General features: G+C 34.6%; 2 protein-coding genes across 6 annotated transcripts in view; one reads left to right on the top strand and one right to left on the bottom strand.

Moving 5' to 3' along the window:
* Window positions 1-68: 68 nt before the first annotated feature.
* Window positions 69-21,911, bottom strand: LOC120465389 (soluble guanylate cyclase 88E). 5 transcript variants are annotated; one of them, XM_089135109.1, is made up of 20 exons: window positions 21,785-21,911; window positions 17,155-17,362; window positions 16,888-17,051; window positions 13,785-13,925; window positions 13,472-13,611; window positions 13,265-13,399; window positions 12,967-13,090; window positions 12,779-12,898; window positions 11,786-11,879; window positions 11,613-11,699; window positions 10,615-10,759; window positions 9,474-9,603; window positions 8,980-9,126; window positions 7,290-7,436; window positions 5,872-6,028; window positions 5,074-5,183; window positions 4,379-4,468; window positions 3,196-3,339; window positions 439-564; window positions 69-354 (listed from the first exon to the last, which is right to left on the bottom strand). In XM_089135109.1, the coding sequence occupies exons 3-20, from the start codon at window positions 17,005-17,007 to the stop codon at window positions 232-234; spliced, it is 2,280 nt and encodes a 759-aa protein (XP_088991235.1). In that variant the 5' UTR covers window positions 17,008-17,051; window positions 17,155-17,362; window positions 21,785-21,911; the 3' UTR covers window positions 69-231. The 5 variants fall into 5 exon arrangements, with proteins under 5 accessions (XP_088991235.1, XP_088991236.1, XP_088991238.1 ...); XM_089135110.1 differs by having other exon boundaries at window positions 448-564; XM_089135112.1 differs by having other exon boundaries at window positions 10,615-10,732.
* Window positions 19,130-24,283, top strand: part of myoz3a (myozenin 3a) — a 10,180-nt gene continuing 5,026 nt past the window's right edge. Inside the window, exons 1-4 of the mRNA XM_039655116.2 lie at window positions 19,130-19,231; window positions 20,186-20,267; window positions 21,777-21,937; window positions 23,376-23,538. Of these exons, the coding sequence (XP_039511050.1) occupies window positions 20,192-20,267; window positions 21,777-21,937; window positions 23,376-23,538 (400 nt within the window). The 5' untranslated portion in view covers window positions 19,130-19,231; window positions 20,186-20,191. The remainder of the gene's footprint in view (window positions 19,232-20,185; window positions 20,268-21,776; window positions 21,938-23,375; window positions 23,539-24,283) is intronic.

Below are 24,283 nucleotides of genomic sequence, written 5' to 3'. Positions count from 1 at the left end.
GTGAGATTCTTTCAAAAAAAAACGAACGAATAAAGGTATTTATCAACATAAAAGCATAAAACTAGAAAAAAATAAAAACATAGATTTATTAAGCTTTAAGCTAAATGAGACTGAGTAGAGATGAGAAAACAACACAATAAGCACATTTCAGTTCAGTAACACATCTAATCTCTTTACAAGAGAATCCAGAAATTACAGAATTATTTAGTCTATAAATTCAGATCAGAAACGTTAGCACACGGAGCACATGGTGCTCTTCTCCGAGCCGTGGGAATCACAGGATCCGGCGGGAGACTCTCGGCCATCGAACTCGTCCGAGTCGAGTTGAGTGTGTGTGTCCTGGAGACTGTTGTCCTGCAGAACGCCCTTATCATGAGACTGAGGTATTATCTGTGTGTTTTATTATATCTGACTCAAGCACAGGCATCAGGATCTCACCGTACGCACCGACGCTTCTTCCTTCATGGACTCCTCCCGAGAGTGTCTTGAGGTTTTCATCTGCATGCGCTGAGAGCGAAGGGGTTTCACACCGTCCTCGACTTCATCGGTCACTGAGGGAAACACCTGAGGAGAAGAGTCAAGAATCACCAATGAGTGTCCTCAGCCGTCCTGCACACAGCTTCGAAAATACAATACGAGTCTCTAATGAGAACAGTTAATATAATAAAAAATAAAAGATGAAAAAAATTAAGAATTAATAAACACACACACACACATATATATATATATATATATATTAGGGCTGTGCAAAGACTAAAGATTAATTGAATCGTATCCAAAATAAAAGTTTGTGTTTACATAATATATTTGTGTGTGCTGTGTATAATTATTTTGTATATATAAATACATATGCGTGCATGTATATATTTAAGAATTATTTGCACGTAAATAAATACTGTATATATATAAATACATAATCTATATATTATATATAAATATAAATATTTTATATATGAATAACACATTTTCTTAAATATATACATGCATGTGTGTGTATTTATATATACAAAATAATTATACACAGCGCACACACACACATATTACGTAAACACAAACTTTTATTTTGGATGTGATTAATCGCAATTAATCTTTGCACAGCCCTAATATATATATATATATATATATAAATAATCATAAAATTATGTTAACGAGAACATGTGTATTTCCAGACTAACCATTTACATTTAAACATTAAAATATGATTTTTTATTATTATTATTGAATCTTAAATTTTATTAAGGGCTAAAGTCATATATTTATATGAGTAATATAATATAATATATAATTTAATATAATATAAAATATTATATCATAATTAGGGCTGTGCAAAGATTAATTGCGATTAATTGCATCCAAAATAAAAGTTTGTTTACACATATTTCTTAAATATATACATGCATGCATATGTATTTATATTAGGGCTGTGCAAAAGTTAATTGCGATTAATCGCATCCAAAATAAAAGTCTGTTTTACATAATATATTTGAGTGTGCTGTATATAATTATTTTGTATATATAAATACCTATGCATGCATGTATATATTTAAGAATTATTTGCGCTTAAATTCTGTATATATATATAAATACATAATCTATATTATATAAATATAAATATTTTATATAGGAATAACACATTTTCTTAAACATATACATGCATGTGTGTGTATTTATATATACAAAATAATTATATACAGCACACACAGACGGATGTCCTGTTACTTTATCCACTACAGTAAAAGACCTGGGTGTTATACTAGACCGCAACTTGTCTTTCGAAAATCATATTTCATATGTTACAAGAACAGCCTTTTTCCACCTTAGAAACATTGCTAAGCTACGTAACATGCTATCTATTTCTGATGCAGAAAAATTAGTTCACGCATTCATGACCTCGAGACTAGATTACTGTAATGCTTTATTAGCTGGTTGTCCTGCATCCTCAATAAACAAGCTACAGTTAGTACAAAATGCAGCTGCTAGAGTTCTTACTAGGTCAAGAAAATATGATCATATAACACCGATTTTATCATCTCTACACTGGTTACCTATTAAGTTCCGCATCAACTACAAAATACTACTACTGACCTATAAAGCCCTAAATGGTTTAGCACCTATGTACTTAACGGACCTTCTTTCGCCCTACAATCCACCGCGTTCCTTAAGATCACTAAATTCAAGGCTTCTGGTCATTCCTAGGATATCGAAGTCCAGTAAAGGAGGGAGGGCGTTCTCGCATTTAGCTCCAAAACTCTGGAATGGCCTTCCCGATACGGTCCGAGCCTCTGACTCGCTGACACAGTTTAAAACTAGATTAAAGACGCATCTCTTTAGTCAAGCATTCACATAATGCTTACCTTCTAGTCCTCTGTTATGCCATACGGAACCGTTTGCCACTGAAACTGCTTAACGCACCAGTGGGGCTCGACAGCCTTTTAGACAAACGGGTCGGCGCGTATGGTTGGGTTGCGGAGAGTTCGGGTTACGGAGAGTTTGTGAGTTATAACGGAAATCATTATGAACATCAGCTATGCTAATTATTTCCCATCTGCCTTTCTGCTGTTATCTCGGGACGCTTGTCCCGAGAAAAATGGCGTTCGTCAGGTCCAGTTTTGTGTCCAGCCTCTCACGGGGATTTCGGATGCCCCAACGCCTGTGATGAGACGACTCAACGCCTGCGATATGTTATGGCGCCGTTTGATTCATAAACAATATTTATATTTAATATATATATTTAAACAATATGAATGTAAGCCAGAGGAGACATCTGTGTTGTGCTACTTTCATGTTATCACTGTGAAGCTGCTTTGATACAATCTGTATTGTGAAAAGCGCTATATAAATAAATGTGACTTGACTTGACTTGACACACAAATATACTATGTAAACACAGACTTTTATTTTGGATGCGATTAATCGCAATTAACTTTTGCACAGCCCTAATATATATATATATATATATATATATATATATGTGTGTGTGTTTATTAATTCTTAATTTTTTTCATCTTTTATTTTTTATTATATTAACTATAATATAATATAATATAATTTCATAATAATACAATACAATATCATATCATAAAATAAAATATAGTATAATATAATATATGATTTAAAGTCCACCTAAGATTTCAGATAAATTCCTTTTAACTCCACATTTGTCCTGAGTGGTCCTAACTAACATCATGTGTTTACCGGCAGGTCCTCGTCAGCGTGTGGTTCAGGAGAAGCGGTGGCTTTACTGACGGCCTGAGCCTCAAACTGTGGGCAGGCGGCCTGAGCGTTTCCATCTTTATCTCGCTTTCCCTTCAGCCAGTACGTCTCGATCTCCACATTGCCCTGCAGGAGAGAAGAAACCCGCAAACACGAGGGTCACTGTGAAATGCAAACCTGCAATAATTAAATGTTAAATAACAGAACATACTTTATGTATTTAATCTCAATGTCTTTGCGTAACATTACTTTCCATAAAAAGTAACGCAATTGGTTCCTGTTTTTAGGGAGTAAACGTAAACGTAACTTTCCCCAACACTGTTTACTTTTGTTTAAGGTTAAATTAATAAAAAAAAAAAAAAAATTCTGTGAAAAATGTGATTAATAAGTCTCCAAGTTATGAAAAAGGATATTTACACGAAGCGAAAATAGCAGTATTTAGCGTAAATAAATAGTAGTTAGATGATATTTATATTTAGTGCATATAATGGCAAATACCATTTGCACCTCTGTGTATTGTGGTATGTTATAAAAATATGCAATAATAACATTATATTCAGTGTATATGATTATATATGAAGAGTTCAGATGCAAAAGCCTCTAAGTGCCATTTGAAAATTTTCTTCTAGAATGATCATTTTTATCAAGCTTGTATATTTAAGTTCAGTGATTTCACTTAAATGGCAATGATAATTACCTATTAATTGTTATTTAAGTGAAATTACTGAACTTAAATATACAAGCTTGATAAAAATCATCATTAAAGAAGAAAATTTCAAATGGCATTTAGAGGCTTTTGCATCTGAACTCTTCATTTATTAAAATCATAATTGGACGCTGCTTTATTGGCAAATGACTTGTCCCTTCCCTAACCGATAAACACTTTATTCCCACTATTAAATAACCGCTAGCCACATTATTTCCACTTTGTGAATATTTCCTTAATTTTCATTTAAAATAAAGGCCTTTCCGAGCTCAGAGAAGAGTCGAACTGTCCATGCACACTGATCCTGTTATCAGACAGGTTTCTTTAGGGATTCTGTGTGACTAGTCAGTGTAAATATACGAGCTGTTACGAGAAATTGTCTTTCTTTAGTAAACGACACTAACTTCAAAGGTCTGATGGGTATCGGATCAGGGTTTATCCAGTTGTTTAGTGACTGACCTTGATGGTGATGGTCCCACGTCTCTCAAAGATGAAGTGACTTCCTTTCAGGTGCTCGTAAGTAGCGCTGCTCAGCTGAATGTGCATCTCCTATACATCAGTACAGTGAAATCAGGGAGGGGGTTCAGGCCTCAATAAAACCCACAAACATCACACTAATGAGCATTTAGCATCTGACGGGCTTGGGACGAGGACATTAATGAGGAAATGAGCAAAATAATTGGTGGGAAATATCTGCAGTAAAAACGGACGTTGTTGGAAGAAACTGCGGCTCTTCTTTCCTCCGTCATAAATGAGTTCATTTCAGTAAACACCGTCATGTTCGGGCACAAAATCATGTGAGACGCCTCTGGAGGGAATTAAACCAAATCATTCTGATGACAGACTTTGGCTCAGAAACGGCAAAACAACATTTGAGATGCTGCGATGTGATTGGTCCGCTGGCTAATCCATTCATGTTTTTTTTTTTTTTTTCGCGCATCGAGGGATATATTCAGTTTATGTGCGTGTCTTAATTAGATAAAAATGAACTGTCTCAATTGCAATGTTTTTGTGTGTATTTTTAGAATTTATGTTTCCATCTAGCATCTTTATTCTCGCGTTAAAATGTTGGATGGAAAGTAGCTAACGATGCACAAATGTCTGTACAATAAATATAATAAAGTTTAATAATAAATATGCATGCATCCATCTACCTTCCCATTGCACTCCATGGCTGAAGCTGTGTGGACTGTGTCCCCATGAAGACCGTAGCGAGGCATCTTGTGACCTACGACCCCAGCGACCACCATACCAGAGTGAATGCCTAGGAGAAGCACGACACATTGATTCGCTCAATCAGCGTTTCAACCGTGGAAAGACGTCAGTTAAACAGCTTGTCATGTATCGTCATATTTACCTCAGAAAACCCACATAAACTCGTTAGTCAGCTAGAAAAAATAACTCTAGAGAGGAGCATTTTGCTAAATATATACACCATATTACATATGCATTATAATCTTAATGTTTTTCAATATTTAATGCATATTTGAATAAATCTGGCCACTATTTAAATGTTTATATTTCATGTAATCTTCTTATTATAAAAATAAATAAAAGTGTAATTTAAGTGTTTGTATAGCTACAATTAGCTTCATATTAGGCTAATGAAGCCTATAGGCTACAACTAGACTCCCATAGTTTACAGCATTACTTAAGAGATTTGATTTGCCATTTATTGTAACTGATATCCAAAATAATCAATATTGAATCGAAATCGAATCGAATTGTGAAATTTGTGTCAATACCCAGCCCTATTTTAAACATTACAATGATCGTGATGATGTTAACTCTACAATAAGTGAATCCACTCTTCGAGAACGATGCCATGGAAATATACAGAGCGACCACAAAAACGGAAGTTCAAAGACAAAATTCAATGATTGCTGTGCGCATGATGTCTATATAAGAGTTAATTTAGTGAACAACACAGATAGAAATATCAGAGGACGTACCCACGCGGATCTGGATGTTGTTCCCGTTGGACGGGTCTTTGAGATGATCAATAGAGCGAACCATATCTAGAGCCATGTCACAAATATTGTGGGCGTGATACCTCGTCTTTTCTGGAGTGCCTGCCACCACCATGTACGCATCACCTATAGTTTCAACCTGAAACACACACACACACACGCAATTCAACAATATTATTGATCTGACTGCATTAACACTATTGGATAAGAACTGAACTGAGCTGTACGATGACATCACTGTTTTCTGATGAGATTTAATAATTGATCATTTTATTTAATAATTGATGATCTTTACAACGGAACTGAATCAACACAATGACATTTTTGTCCTTTTATCGTCATCAATGGATTATTGTCATGTTTATCACTGTAAAGCTGCTATGAATCTGTATTGTATAAAGCTGTATAAAATTAATGAATTGAAATAAAGCTGAAATAAATTAAAATGCGAATATATTTTGAAAAACTTGAAACTAAATGGCAATTTTAAATGTTGGCAATAAACTGAAATACATTTTAGTTGAAGCACTAAAAGTATTAATTGGAAAAAAATTCAATCTGAAACTGAACCTAATTATCTTAACAGAAAAAAAAACTTATAAAATGACAGAAGCACATAACAAAATGCCTAAAAATTTAACTAAAAATGTAAAAAATAAAAGCTAATTCAAAATACTGATAAAACTATAAAAATTATTGAAAAAAAAAAACGAAAATAACACTGCCACAAACATGAGCTCATTAATATGTGATCACCTGGGTGGGGCTTTAGAATCTCATCCAATCAGAATTTAGAGTCAGAATTTAATATTTGTTATATATATATATATATATATATATATATATATATCCATAAAATTAAAAAAAAAATATATATATATATATATATATATATATATATATAGTTAAATTAAGTTAAAATTAAATTTAAATTAAATTTAAAATTAAATTAAGTTAAAATTTAAATTATATATAAATATATATAGTTAAATTAAGTTAAGTTAAATTCGTAGGTGACAAGTTAAACTTTTTTTTTTTAATTTTATGGATTTACTGAAACAATGTTCACTCAGAAACTGCTAATAAATTTACAAATATGCAGCAAGTAACACAATGGATTACATGTGAAATTTAAACGTAATATTTTCTTGTAAAACGTACCTCAATCATATTTGTTTTATTTACAAAAAATATATATTATGTACATCTAAATCATCTCGGCTCAAAAAAACTTTATAAGTGAACTTTTTTCCCAATATTGTAAGTGAACTTGATAAATGCAGGATCTCTCACAGCACCTGCTGTATAAAAAACATGCATTATAATTGTTAAATCATTTTAACATCTGACATGTGATTTAACATGTGACATTGCTGAAACCACAGAAGAAAGGATCTGACCTTGAACACTCGGTGTTTCTCGCTGAGCGTGTCGAAGAGTGTGTACATGGTGTTGAGCATGGACACCACCTGCATGGGTGTGATGTGACTGCAGATCCGAGTGAAGCCCACCACATCGCTGAACAGGATGGTCACATCAGGAAACACCTGGAACAGGTTGAGGAACCATTGCAGAAAGTTCATTAGCAAAAATCTAATTTTTTTAAAGAAATTGTTTATCCGTGCACATCATTGTTTTAAATTAATGTGTCTCGTGATCTTGAATCAGAATATCTTCCTCTCACAGCATCTCTTCTCTTCTCTGATGAAGTGGGCGGGGCAACCTGTCACTCACATGAGATCAGCCAATAGCAATCCACAAACAACAAATCAATTCCCCACAGACAAAATCAAGCCCCGCCCACATTTGTTCTTATTCCAGTTTCACTCGGATATAGGACACAATATAAGCGAAAGCCTAGCGTAACTTCAGTTTCATGCTGACTTAATGAATTATTAAATCTGATAAGTAGATTATATTGAAATAAAAGAAGAAATTAGTACTTTAAGGCAGCAAGGACTCATTAAACTGATTAAAAGTGACAGAAGATTTCTAAGATTTCCATTTAAAATAAATGCTGTTCTTTTGAACTTTCTATTCATCAAAGAAACCTGGATAAAATATACTAACATTAACTGTTTTCAACATTGATAATAATCATAAATGTGTCTTAAGCATCAGATCCTCATATTAGAGTGATTTCTGAAGGGTCATGTGACACTGAAGACTGGAGTAATGATGCTGAAAATACAGCTTTGATCACAGGATATAAATTACACTTTACTATATATTCACATAGAAAACATCTGTTTTAAATCATTATAATATTTCACATTTTTTATTTAATATAATATAATATATATATATATATATTTTTTTTTTTTACTGTTTTTGTCATAAAAATAAATGCAGCCTTGTTGAGCAGTCAAAAACAAAAAAAAACCACAAAACCCAAACTTATGAATTAAGCAATGATGCTGAAAATCTTTATTTTTTGAAAAAATATCTTTAACCGTATGTAAGAAATGTATTTCAATTAATCATAAAATGACCCTGATATGTCACTAGACATTAAGAAATCATGTTCACTTCAAATACTTATATCAGTGACAACAGTAGTCCAGCCAGGATACTGTCATTTAAAAAGTGAAGTTGCAGCCCTCAACTGATGTTGATGTTGTGTTTTGGTCTAAAGCGCTACCCTCCACCTATCACGTACCACCTTCCACCGATCTCCCAATCACGAAGTCAGTGGTGTTGCGTTATCCAGGACACATCTGGGATATACGCTCTTCAGTGATTTGAAAGTGCTTGCAGTACCAGTTTTGGCCACAATCTTACATACGGTTCCTAAAGCAACACCACGTAACTTTTTGTCCGCGGTCGCCCTACAGGTTGGAAGTGGAAGGTTTGTAGTTTTCTTAAGTCTCATTAGAACTACAGAAACTCAACCCGATCTGGCAATCTCACATAGCGTGGTTATAGCAGATATACTGTAGGACTGCAAAGCGAATCCAGAAGTGCATTTCACCCTGTTACGACTCAATGACCCACAGAAACGATTTTGGAAACATTATTTTAAGGTAAAAAAAATAAAATTATATATATATATATATATATTGGTTTTGTGAAAGCTGCAGGTGTTCTGACCTCACAGGTGTTCACAGCTGGCTCTCCCTTACGCAGTCGCTTAGCAACGGGTTTAGGAATCATCCTGTACAGAAGATCATCAGTCTTTTTCATCTCATAGTCCAACATTTTCATGCTCTCCTCTAGTTTGCTGGATTTCTTTTGCTCCTGTGGGTGCAGAAAGAGAAACACAGAGATATACAGGTTGAGTGTCCTGACCCAAGAAAAGCAGGAGTGTGTGACGCTAGTGTGTTTTGCTAGCTTCAGCCTGACGCAGTTTTCATTTTCACATCCTGTGCCTCGTTGATTAAATAGCAAATGCATTTGTGCCCATCTGTGGCCCATGGGCTGCTGGTCTGAGAACGAGTGTGTGTTCAGGAGAGGAGCTGTAATAGACTGAGCCGTTGACCGACTGAACCCTGGGCTAAAGTCAATGGTGCACTATTTAAGTCTAAGTGCATTTACGCTGCTTTAGACCATGTGCTTAGATAGGGCCCTCAGAGAGCCAGCTGTACCTGTATGAGGGCTCTCTTGAGCTCTTCAGACTGCTGAGTTCCCGCCAGCACCAGATCTCTGCTGGAGTCATGCATGCTCAGGTCATTGATGTACAGCCCCGTCTTAAACATGGCACTCAAACTCTCCATGCTGCAAAGACAAAACGCATTAAAGGATTAGTTCACTTCAGAATTAAAATGACTACAATGGGGTCCAAGATCCAAATGTGAGTTTCAGTGCAGCTATAATTGTGATGATTATGGATTACAGATATGAAAACTCCAAATTCTAAATTAGAATATTGTGAAAAGGTTTTCATATCTGTAATCCATAATCATCAAAATTATAACAAATAAAGGCTTGAAATATCTCACTTTGCATGTAATGAGTCTATATAATATATTAGTTTTACCTTTTAAGTTGAATTACTGAAATAAATGAACTTTTGCACCATATTCTAATTTTTCGAGTTTCACCTGTGTGTATATATATATATATATATATATATATTAGGGCTGTCAAACGATTAATCGTGATTAATCGCATCCAAAATAAAAGTTTCTGTTTACATAATATATTTGTGGGTGCACTGTGTATAATTATATATATATATATATATATATATAAATACACAGACATGCATGTATATTTAAGAAAAAAAAATTATTTATTTATAAATTATATATAAATCAATATACAGTATATACATGAAAATATTTCTTAAATATATACAAGCATGTTTGTGTATTTATATATATAAAATAATTATACACAGTGCACCCACATATACTGTATTATGTAAACACAAACTTTTATTTTGGATGCGATTAATCGCGATTAATCGTTTGACAGCCCTAATATATATATATTTTTTTTTTAATAAAATGGCCGATGGTTTGTGTAGATAAGACTCTTCGGCTGTGATCGTGTCGAGACTTTGAAGCTGCAATGAAATCTTGACCTTCAATCCACTGATAACCGTTGAAGTCCATTATATGGAGAAAATCCTGGAATATTTTCCTCAAAAACCTTAATTTATTTTCAACTGAAGAAAGAAAGACATGAACATCTTGGATGAGGTGGGGCAGAGTACACTAGTGCATAAAAAATGCACCTGCAAGTCTTACTATAAGTGTGTGTGTGTGTGTGTGTGTGTCTTACACTGGAGTCCCCAGGAAGATGATGGAGTCCCACTCCGGCATGAACCTCATCTGACCCTTCAGTTTCAGGCAGCGGCTGCCGTCTCCCCAGCTCTCCGTGGCGTTCACACTGTTTCCATCTGACACCATCCACAGAAGAACTTGATCTGACATGTTAGTATTACTTTATGATTGTATTTTCTTCAAAACTCATGTTGTTTCAAATCAAAACTTTCAAATTCAAAATCAAATACACTTTATTGGCATGACTGTAGAGTATTAATAAGTTGTCTAAACATACATACAGATCTACATAAATACATACAGTACACACACACACATACATACTCACTCACTCACTCACATATCACATGGACCCAAATGCAAAATTTCAACATATTGATTCAAACCCATATTAATTTCAATTTTTTTTTAAAAATGTAGTGCTTTATTGGCATTAATTGTGTGTAGAGTATACGGATGGATGAATGGATGGATGGACGGATAGTTATGAATGAATGGATGGATGGATGGATCAAAATAGACCAGAATGCAAAAATTAATTGATCAAAACTACACTACTGTTAAAACACTCATTTATTCACCCTCATGTTGTTTCAAACCCATTTGACCTTTAATTTCAAAAGGAAATACGTTTCATCTGTATGACTATGTAGTAGAGAATCAAAATGTTGTGTTTTACACACACAAAAATACACACAGAATTAAATATAATTATAAGTTATATTTATGTATGTATATTATATTATATTATATTATATTATATTATATTATATTATATTATATTATATTATATTATATTATATTATATTATATTATATTATATGAAAACGAGTATCAGGCACATTCTACTCACGCTCTCTATTTTTGTATTTAATGGCATCAAGGAAGTCAAACAGGTTTGAAATAACATGAGCATGAGTATATAGCAATAGAATTATTGGCATTTACTGAACGATCTCTTTAAATCAAAAGAGTGAGGTGAGAGAGACGACTGACCTTTATAATCGTCCTTGATGATCGACTGAAAGGCCATCAGTTCCACATCCACGTCAGCCGAACGATTGGCGCTCTCATAATCAGAGTCTGACACACAGAATCATCATCAAATATACATATATACTGTACATATCTATACACATATATATATGAGATCTTCAGTGAATAAATACCTTTCTTACTCTGAACTCTGTTATTAAGGTTCCTCTCTCGCTTCACCGGCTCCTTCGACATGATCTCAAACAGGTTGTTGGGGTGGGAGATGATCTGTCAGAGACCATGGGGAGATTTATTAACTGATATTCTTCAATATAATGCAACTCTCTTTTATTGATGATTGTAAGTTTGGTATCACTGATTTATTAATTGTTTAAATTAAAGAATAACTGTGGATAAGTATAGATTACTGAACCCTCAGGCAGAGCATCGGCTCCGTTTTCAAAGTATTAAATTACAAATACAATATATTCAAAAAGAAAACAATTATTTTTAAATTGTAATTTAAATTAAATTATTTAATGAATATATATATATATATATATATATATATATATATATATAAACACACACAAATACACAGTATATAATAATAATATTATAATTCGTACAATACAAGTATATTATATATATATAAAAATAAACATCAATAAACAATCAAAATTTTAAGTTATTTCATAACAATTAATATCATATTATTTTAATATATTTAAAATAAATATTCATATTATATAGTTAATATTATTGTCATTTTAAATTACGATTTAAATTACAAAAATATTTAATAAATGTAATATATATATATATATGATTTATATTACTATAATTAATAACATTAATCAATATCAAATATTTATATGTGTATATATATATATATATATATAATTTATACATAATATACATAATTTCTACATTATTTATTCATCATTACATTAACACATTACTTTAAAATGACTTTAAATGAATATTTATATATATATATAATTTATACATAATATACATAATTTATACATTATTTATTCATCATTACATTAACAAATTACTTTAAAATGACTTTAAATGAATATTTAATGAATTAATACTGTACATTTAAAAGAATAAATAATAATCATTACAATAATGACTAAAATATTTTAACACTGTATATATTGTTATTAAAAATGACACACCATGTTCCATGTGAACTCCACAAGAGGACGGGCGAGTAGAAAAGCATCATTGATCTTCTTCCCATCCAGATCAGGAAAGACAGTGGCCAATCCGGAGCCCACGTTATGCACAACCATATCCTGTCGGATCCGAGCAGACGTGTTATGGTCACTTCACCAGAGAAGAGGAGACGACAGGAGGAACTCACCTGTCTAAACACGATGTTGAAGGGAAAAACTTCGAAGAAAAAGTCGCTGGTGATGGGAAGGATCTCTTGCTCCTCTTCGTCCTCTTTCTGGATATATCGATACGCAGAGTTATCAAAGTTTAATCTGAAATAAAAATACCATCGTTTCATTCCATGTACGATTTGATACTTAGTTGTTCAACATCCAGAAATGCTGATTACTCTTTGAATTATTTGTGTTTAATAACTCAAGCCCCACAGATGGCACCAGTCGATCAGGTAAACTGGTTCACACACACACACACACACGTCGTCTCACCTCATGGTGACGTGGGAATAATCTCCCACCAGCTGCTCCGACAAAACCTCCACGTGGATGTCGGTGTCGTAGAACTGTTTCCCCATCTGTCTCAGCTGACCCATCGCGTAGTGCAGGTAACCTTTACGCTTGCTCCTGAACACACACACACACCTTTACACTTGCTCCTGAACACACACACACTTTTACAAACACACACACACACACCTGTAATGCAGTGTGACTCCTGTCCCTGATTCCTCCTGGCAGAAGAAGGTCGGCGGCTGGACTTTCGGGTAACTGAAGCGCAGGTACTCATGCAAGTTATCCAGACCGTTTACAAAGTCACGCACATGGCGGCCCAACACCTGACGCACAAAAACACATGAACAACATACAAACACATAAAGGCAAAGTGTGCATTTCAATGCAGATACAAGAGCATACGAACACTCTGACCTTAGAGGTCAAGCACAGGGATTGAACTAATATCAGACTATAACTGTTCAGAGTAAATCACATCATGCAAACCTGAACGTACCTTGAGGATTCGGTCATATCCGTATTTCCCCACGAATCCAAGGAAATAAACCCCCCATGAGTTCATGAGCTCATTATAGGGTGTTCCTGTAACGCCACTCGCTGCTTTAGCGATACGTGGAATCACACTCTCACTGTAGACCTACACGGACACACACACGTATAACCACACAGAAATAGAGCATTGTTGATTGCATCTTTACACGTGTAATTTGACAGCATCAAAGTGACAACTATAATAGAATATTTCACTCACTAACTCTATATTTTAGCATTAACTGATGTTTTAAATTTCAACTACTTGGAAATGTTTTCGTTAAAAAAAACATTTTTTATTAACATTAAAATTTCTGCCATGACCACTATCTGAGTTTTTGGCATGATATTGGATGTGACAATGTTGATACGTTTAGTCTTGGTGGAAGTTGTTATTGCTGCTGCAGTTAGTTGTTATTATAGTGTTGCTGATTTTGGTTATTGCTGCTGATTTTGGTTTTGGCAGCTGATTTTGGCTGCTGATATTGGTTATGGCAGCTAATTTTGGGTTTGACTGTTGATTTTGGTTATTGCTGCTGATTTTTGTTTTGGCTGCTGATTTTGGTTATAGCTGCTGATTTTGGTTTTGGCAGCAAATTTTGGCTGCTGATATTGGTTATGGCAGCTAATTTTGGGTTTGACTGTTGATTTTGGGTATTGCTGCTGATTTTTGTTTTGGCTGCTGGTTTTGGTTATTGCTGCTGATTTTTGTTTTGGCAGCTAATTTTGGGTTTGACTGTTGATTTTGGGTATTGCTGCTGATTTTTGTTTTGGCTGCTGATTTTGGTTATTGCTGCTGATTTTGGTTATTGCTGCTGATTTTGGTTTTGGCAGCTGGTTTTGGTTATTACTGCTGATTTTCGTTTTGGCAGCTGATTTTTGTTTTGTCAGCTGATTTTGGTTATTGCTGCTGATCTTGGTTTTGGCAGCTGGTTTTGGTTATTACTGCTGATTTTTGTTTTGGCAGCTGATTTTGGTTATTGCTGCTGATTTTGGTTTTGGCAGCTGGTTTTGGTTATTGCTGCTGATTTTGGTCATTGCTGCTGATTTTTGTTTTGGCTGCTGATTTTGGTCATTGCTGCTGATTTTGGTTATTGCTGCTGATTTTGGTTTTGGCTGCTGGTTTTGGTTTTGGCAGCTGGTTTTGGTTTTGGCAGCTGGTTTTGGTTATTGCTGCTGATTTTTGTTTTGGCTGCTGATTTTGGTCATTGCTGCTGATTTTGGTCATTGCTGCTGATTTTGGTTTTGGCAGCTGATTTTGGTTTTGGCAGCTGGTTTTGGTTTTGGCAGCTGGTTTTGGTTATTGCTGCTGATTTTTGTTTTGGTTGCTGGTTTTGGTTATTGCTGCTGATTTTGGTTTTGGTAGCTGGTTTTGGTTATTACTGCTGATTTTTGTTTTGGCTGCTGATTTTGGTCATTGCTGCTGATTTTGGTTATTGCTGCTGATTTTTGTTTTGGCTGCTGATTTTGGTCATTGCTGCTGATTTTGGTTATTGCTGCTGATTTTGGTTTTGGCAGCTGGTTTTGGTTATTACTGCTGATTTTTGTTTTGGCTGCTGGTTTTGGTTATTACTGCTGATTTTTGTTTTGGCTGCTGATTTTGGTCATTGCTGCTGATTTTGGTTATTGCTGCTGATTTTGGTTTTGGCAGCTGGTTTTGGTTATTACTGCTGATTTTTGTTTTGGCTGCTGGTTTTGGTTATTGTTGCTGATTTTGGTTTTGGCAGCTGGTTTTGGTTATTACTGCTGATTTTTGTTTTGGCTGCTGATTTTGGTCATTGCTGCTGATTTTTGTTTTGGCAGCTGATTTTGGTTTTGGCAGCTGGTTTTGGTTTTGGCAGCTGGTTTTGGTTATTGCTGCTGATTTTTGTTTTGGCTGCTGATTTTGGTCATTGCTGCTGATTTTGGTTATTGCTGCTGATTTTTGTTTTGGCTGCTGGTTTTGGTTATTGCTGCTGATTTTGGTTTTGGTAGCTGGTTTTGGTTATTACTGCTGATTTTTGTTTTGGCTGCTGATTTTGGTCATTGCTGCTGATTTTGGTTATTGCTGCTGATTTTGGTTTTGGCAGCTGGTTTTGGTTATTACTGCTGATTTTTGTTTTGGCTGCTGGTTTTGGTTATTGCTGCTGATTTTGGTTTTGGCTGCTGATTTTGGTTATTGCTGCTGATTTTGGTTTTGGCAGCTGGTTTTGGTTTTGGCAGCTGGTTTTGGTTATTACTGCTGATTTTTGTTTTGGCTGCTGGTTTTGGTTATTGCTGCTGATTTTGGTTTTGGCAGCTGGTTTTGGTTATTGCTGCTGATTTTGGTTTTGGCTGCTGGTTTTGGTTATTACTGCTGATTTTTGTTTTGGCTGCTGGTTTTGGTTATTGCTGCTGATTTTGGTTTTGGCAGCTGGTTTTGGTTATTGCTGCTGATTTTGGTTTTGGCTGCTGGTTTTGGTTATTACTGCTGATTTTTGTTTTGGCTGCTGGTTTTGGTTATTGCTGCTGATTTTGGTGATTACTGCTGCAGCAAATCAAATAAAGACATGCTGCGACTGTACAGAATAGCATTATATTTAGCACGAATAACCCGAAGCTGATCTATACAGGCGGAGCTGGGGAAGCTGGAGCGTTTCTGAAAGCACTGCAACTGCTACAGCAAACACTAGGGGTGTAAATATTAATCGATTCATATCGATCCATCGATTATACAGCCGACGATTCAATGCATTGTTGCGTCCACAAGAAAATCGAGTAACCGATTGGCTTAAGAAATTGGTATCGTATCGAATCGTCATTAAGGCTCCGATTTACACCACTGAGCAGTTGTTGAAGGTTGAGCTCATTGGCTACTGATACAGCAGTAACCACTCAGCTGTGGCCTATAGAGAATGATGTGACTATAGCAGATTGAGTTAAGGACCGATCATCCTGCGTCAGTACAGTTTCATGACAGAACTTTATATTTGTGCAACTCTGATCCAATCCGGCTTGCCATTTCCTGAGGAACTCTTTTTATAAATGTAATGATTTTTGTTATACACAAGTTTTTAGTATTTTCCCTCACAGTAATAAGAGATTCCAACCTGATGAGTTACAAAGGAGTGCAGTCTGACGTCGGCTCTCTCTCTGACCAGTTTCCACACATCGTCACCGTACGACTCCTTAATGAAGTCATGGAGACTTTCACACAGCAGCCCGTACATCCCGACACACAACGGAGTATGTCCAGGAAAATAAAAAGATCTTTCTAAAATGCACAAATCACAGATAGCATGTTGACAAAGAAACCTGACCTGTCACAATCTCTCATTAAAGAAAACTCAATGCATAGTGTGAGAAATTGAACTGACCGTCTCAGAGGTTTGCAGCTCACAGTCACACAGTCCCAGTCTCGAGAATCGCTCAGGAGAATTAGGAATGGTTTTAAACGTCCTCAAACTCTTCAGCTCTATTGTTATAATGTCAGCAGCTGGTGACTTTGAGTATTAACAGATGCAGACCTCTCACAGACACATGCTGCTCTTTCCTTTCACCTGCTTTTTTCCACAAATATAATGTCTGATATAACAGTAAGTGTGTTAGGAGAGTTTTAAATAGTTTAGTGTTGGAAATTTGTTCCTTGCAACAACAAAATAAACGTATTGGCAGAACCATATTAATACTTTAATATTTACCAAACAAATAATGCATATACTATTCGCTTTATATGAATAGTGGATGCATTAAATTGATTAAAAGTGACAGTAAAACATTTTTAATGTTACAAAAGATTCTATTTCAAATAAATTATGTTATTTTGGACTTTCTATTCATCAAAGAATCCTAGAAAAAAATGCATCAAAGTTTCCGCTCTGGAAGTCTATGATTGACAGCCCATAGACCTGATTGCAGGAAAGTTGTGAAATTTGGCACAAAGATAGAGGACAGTCTGAACTCTCTTCATACCAAATTTGGAGTCTCCATCTCAATCCCTCTAGCGCCACCAACTGGCCAAAGATGCACTCATGTTTACGCTAATAACTTTTGAACCATAAGGGCTAGAAACAAAATTATTTTTGCGCCTGATTCCTTGGCTCAATTCAATTCGATTCGCCATTTTTAAATTTGTTCGATTTTCACGAAGATTGAACCAGATCGTCTTCTGTCCTTGCTGAAAAAAAGTTATGGAATTCAAGTTGATTCATCAAGCCGTTCTCGAATAACACGCGAACGTATTCGTAGGCTATTTCTCCACAACGCTTTAGCGTATTCAGACCAAACTTGGTGTGTGTTTTGACAACCATGAACTGAGGCTACCTGCACAGTTTCAGCGCAGTGCCACCTAGTGGTCAGGAGGTATGAAAAATGGCTCTTTTTGCTTATAACTTCTGAAAAGTTTGGCCAAAAAAAGTCGAACAATACCCAATTTTCCCATTTCGGCCATTTTGGGAGTCTGCCATTTTGATTTTTGTCGTAAAATGCTTTATTTTACTAACATATTGGTGTATATCGTTACACAAATTGGTATGTGTCTTCAGCAGCCATGCCCTGAAGATACTCAAAATGTTTTGGGACAGCGCCACCTTGTGCTTAAAAGTTTTAATAAATATTTTTAAAAATGCTAATAACTTTTGATTATATTAACCTATAATAATTAAACTGGTCTTAATAGTTTCCTTTGGTAATGCCAGGAACATAGATGCAAATTTTGCCATTGTTGGACGAACTCCCTATCCGCCATTTTGTTTTTCTTTAAAAACCTACTTTTTCAAACTCTTCCTAGATCATTGGTCCAATTTTAACCAAAATCGATTTGTATCATCTTCAGACTATGCCGGCAAAAAGTTATGAATTTCATATCAATACATGAAACCGCTTCGACAGATTGACACCAAATTTTGTGTCAGTCACCTTACTCTAACCCATTTTGTAACAGCGCCACTTATTGGTCAAAAGTGATAAACCATTAAATCACATTACTAGTGATTTTATTTGTGTTTTTTGCCTGAAATCCTTTTAATAAGCCTTTAATTTCTCATTGTTGCGAGTGGTCTGATGCTCCCAGCAATGATGGCACGACGTATTGTGCCTTCTTTGTGTTTGGCCCCTTAATTGCTGCCTACAGCTTTATTCTTTTATAGTCACCGTTCTTGCAAATGGACATTTAGGACAGCAAGACAACTAACACAAATACACACAGTCACACAACTTGCAGACAGGCTTGGACCGCTCCACAAGCAAAACCGGCATCAGGTTTTTATTATGAGGGGTTGGCAGGTGCACGTCAGGGACAAAATGCTTCGCCCCATTTAGCTCCGGTCGTTTGGCTAAATTAGCAGCGATGATGTCATCAGGCGGTGAGTCTATAGAAAGGAGCTTCACCCTCTCACACACAATCACAGAGCTCAGCCAAGACACACAACATCATCTTCTCCAGCACACACTCAGGTAAGCCAGAGTACGAGGGATTAAATGAGTGTGTGTGTGTGTGTGTGTAATCCGCATGCCAGCTGTGTGCATTGCAATCTGTAAAATCTGAACTTTTAGCATGACAAAATTCTTCCTGTTGCTTCTATGAGAACAGATTAACTAAACTAAACTGTAGCATTTAGTAGAGTAAATAAAAAATAACTTTTTCAATTACAATTTCTCCAATATTTTTTATTTATTTATTAATAATTAACTATGGGGGCCAACATTTTACCCCTGGAGTTGATTTTGAGGGGCATAGTTTACTTTATGTAAAAAAAAAATTTAAAAAAATTAACTGATATATAGGCTTTTACCTATAAAATGATATCAATATATAAGTCATATTATATGCAATACTATAATTGTATTATTTTAATAATTATTTTATTATTAGAATATAACTAGAACGAATATTATATATTAATATTATATTAATACTATTATTAATAAAAATAATATTAATAATGATATTATTAATATATTATTAATATAATTAGAATATAATTAGAAAGAATATTATTAGAATATAATTACTTTATAAAGATAAGTCAAATAAAATGTACTGGATGTTACAAAATTTGATCATTTTATTTTATTATTATAATATAATATTTTTAAATACATTATTGAAATTAAATATTGAAATAAATATATTTAAATGTAATGGATGTTACAATTACAACACAAAGGAAATCATTACAAAGGATTAGGACACAACTAGAGTAGAACTTAACAATTAAATCAATTAAACAAAAACAATTATTAATATTAATGTTATTATTACATTTAATATTTATATAACATATAATATTGATAATTGATATTAACATAAATAATAATATTTGCATCAAATATATTATATAAATAATAATAATATTTATTATTAAAAGCAAGATGCAATCATTCACAGTGATGTTGATGTGTGTGCAGACGGAGATGCAGAACGCACATCATAGTCTGACCAAACAGAGACAGCAGCAGGCCATGATCCTGAGCAGAGAGGCAAAGGGAGGTACGACACACACACACACACACACACACACACACACACACACACACACACACTCGGATGAAGCCCTATAGACAAAAACACACATTCCTACACTTACATACCCCCAATAATATATCCTGATAAAAAGAGTCAGAGACATCTTACGGTAATTCTGGATGGACATCGAGTTGATTGACAGGAGCAGGAATAGATTCTCCCGCAGTGACTCGAGTGATTTAAACAGAGGAGAATCTCCACATCCAACATTCCTGAAACTATCCCAACACTCGCCTCCGTGTGTTCGTTCGCATCACAGCTGAACCCGACTCTGCAGAGGGAACTGTAGAAGAATACACGACTGAAGATGCCACTTCAGGGCGAGTCCATTCCTCCAAGGGTCCCAACACCGAGTCTAATAATAATCATCACTGTTAACATTCATAACCCCGCAGACACGACAGCAGCCGCCACAGGAGAACCCAGAGGCGACTCACTCACCAAACAATGTTCTTGAACCTCTCGGGGGAAAGGAAATATATACGGAGCGGCCCTAGAAATGTGTTTGGACAGCAAAGCCCCACTCACAAACACAACTAAACCAATCCAGATTTTGAACCACAAGGGCTCTGTAAGATTTTTCTGAATCAGGGTATATGCAGGAATCTTGAAGTTAATTTTAATACCTTTTCAAGACTTTTTCAAGACCTTCTCAATATTTTTTAATACCTCACCGCCACTTCAAGCTATAACCATTTACATCAGTGATACTTTTAACTTAGCAGTTTTAGTTTGCGATAAAGGCTATAGACCACTCTGATACAAAAAATCAAAAAGGCTGGGATAGCAAATCAAAGCAAAGTTTATTAAAAAAAACTTAAAACATTTTGGTGCGTTGTAATACGCACTGGGAACGCCAGAGTGTACATTGTGCTTTTGAACTTCCGCCCACCTCTCAGAGGCAATTTACGAACACACCCACAATAGCCTAGTTTTTTAAGTATCTGTTCGTTTTTTTAACAAAAATGACTAAATTCACACACTTTTATGATGTTTTTGGGACTCAAACTGTTGGACGGCTAATTCAGAAAAAAATACTTTTAAAATTTAAGACTTTATAAAGCCGTGATAAGACTTTTTAAGGGTCTTAATTTTCCCAAAATTGGTTTATCACCTTTTAATGCTTTTCAAGACCCCGCAGATACCCTGTAAATGAAGTCTCAAAGCTGCTTTTATTTGATCAAAAATACAGTAAAAATTGTGAAATATTATTGCAATTCAAAATAGCTGTTTTCAATGGGAATATATTTCAGTCTTCAGTGTCACATGATCCGTCAGAAATCCTTCTGCTGCTCAAGAAACATGTATGATTGTTATCAATGGTGAAAAGAGTTGTGTTGCTCCAGATTTTTTGTTTGTGGAAACTTTTTTTGTCATGATTCTACGATGAGAAGGTTCAAAGGAACAGCATTTAATTGAAACTTTTTAAATCTATCTATAATTTTAAACTTTTGTGCATGTGTGTGTGTGTAGGTCTTAACCTGGGGAAGAAGATCAGCGTTCCCAGGGATGTGATGATGGAGGAGTTGAAGCTGAACAGCAACAGAGGATCCATCATGTTCCAGGAGCGTCAGAGGAGAGTGGAGAGATTCACGCTGGAGAACTCAGGAGACGCTCACACCGCCGGCATATACGTAAGAGAAACAAATGCATATCCAGAGTTTGGATTACACCACAACAATACAGAAGAGAGGCATTCGTCGGATCACTACGGCCCTGTTTACAGCGTCACAACTGTGACCGCATCTTTTTTCATATTTCTGGAAGCTCTAAAGATGTTGTTATTTAAGGCTTTGGGCAAGAAATTCAACTTTTAAAGGGATACTCCACTTTTTTTTTGAAAATAGGCTCATTTTAACACTCCCCCAGAGTTAAAAAGTTGAGTTTTACCATTTTCGAATCCATTCAGCTGATTTTCTGATATTTAGAAGAATATTAGTAACCAGGCAGTTTCTAGTCTCATTGACTTCCACAGTAGGAAAAAAATATACTATGGAAGTCAATGAGACCAGAAACTGTCTGGTTACTGATATTCTTCGAAATATCAAAAAAAAATCGGCTGAATGGATTCGAAAACGGTAAAACTCAACTTTTTAACTCTGGGGGAGTGTTAAAATGAGCCTATTTCCAAAAAAAAGTGGAGTATCCCTTTAAGTAAAATAAAAATAAAAAATTGTCTTGATTAAAATCTATTAATGTCATGTAACTAGTGTGAAAGGTCACATGACCAGATTAGTTTACTTCCTGCTTGCACATCTAGAAGAAGATGTCTTCGTCTGACTACTACAAAACGTAGCCTAGTATGTAAAACATCTTAATTAACAGATAGAACTATCATATTTTGTACATATATTCTTTAAAGGGTCTACTTCTGATATATTTTGAGAATTATACTCCAGCATATATATTTTACTCGTAAAACGTGTAAATTTGTTAAACGGTCACAAACAAATTTGAGATTAAACGGATTAAGATCGAGTTAAAGGAGTAGTTCACTTTTAAAAAAAAAACTTTTGCTGATAATTTACTCACCCCCATGTCATCCAAGATGTTCATGTCTTTCTTTCTTCAGTCGAAAAGAAATATTGGAATTCCAGGATTTTCTCCATATAATGGACTTCAATGGGGTCCAAACGGTTTAAGGTCCAAATGAGAGTTTCAGTGCAGCTTCAAAGGGCTTTAAACGACACCAGACGATGAATAAGGGTCTTATCTAGCGAAAACATCGCTCATTTAAAAAATAAATAACAAAGTGTAAAAGCGCTTGTTAAATATTTTGAGCTTACCCACTTTCAACTTACCCAAAATATGCTTATATATATATTTGCCAAGGCAACATTTTTGTTAAAATATCAAAATACAAGATAATTGTTTCTTGAGAACTGTGTTGTTATTGCTAACTAAAACTGTTAATGATAGTTAACTGTAATTTGAATAAAGCTTAAGCAAAATGAAACATATTTAATGAAAACTATGTGTCCGTAATATTATATAATATCCAGGTTAATGGTCCCACATTCATGCTTTACAAGACATTGAACGAACCTCTCCACCCTGAAACTCTTCCAACAGAACGACATGGATCAGAATCAAATCCAGAACCAGAACCACATGATGACAGACATGCAGGGCGGGAAAGAAAACCTGCTGTATCCAGTGGCTGGAAAACACAGTCTCGTCACGAGCCTGAAGAACACGGTGGCCAAGAAAGGAAGCCCAAACGTCCTCGCACCAGGTACTCACTGCTTTCTCAACAATATTACCAATTGTTACATATCAAACACATTTAATGAGTTTGGATGAATCACATTATATCACATACTACTAATTACGACTGTTGTGACTTGAGCAAACCTGAATCCAAAAATATCCTGTGATACCTCATTTAATTATTCATTCAGAATATCCCAGAAAATGTATAGCAATGAAACAAAAACCACACTAAACACTTATCAGCTGCTTAGCAACACCTTAGCAACCACCCACCTTAAATGGCAGCAAGATATAGACGTTAAATTATCTTACTATGAATAAGTTGATTTAAAATCAGTACACATAAAAACTTAAACGTTTTAATAATTTTTTAGGCTCTACAGTAAAATCAAAATCTCTAAAAATGTCTACAGTAAAATCCTCAAAACAAGATAAATGTACTCGAGAACTAAATAATTGTATGTGATTTAAACAAAGGTTAAGTAAAACAGAAATAAATAGGATTAACGTTGAATTTAAAATTTAAAATTAAGCAATAAAGATTTTTTTTTCTTTAAAAGTAGGCTACATAATGTTACTAAAACAAAATAACACTGAAAATATAAAAATAAAAGCTAATTCAGAATCTTAATTACTATAATAATATAAAATACAACACAATCTTATGACTATATTAGAATAATAAAAACATAAACATTTCAATATTAACAAACATTAAAATAATTAAAAAAAAAACATTAAAAAATGTAAATAATTTTTTTAAAGCG

Source organism: Pimephales promelas, chromosome 9, assembly GCF_988280905.1.
Source record: "Pimephales promelas chromosome 9, fPimPro1.hap1.1, whole genome shotgun sequence".
NCBI lineage: Eukaryota > Metazoa > Chordata > Actinopteri > Cypriniformes > Leuciscidae > Pimephales > Pimephales promelas.
This window is presented reverse-complemented; position numbering and strand designations above follow the sequence as displayed.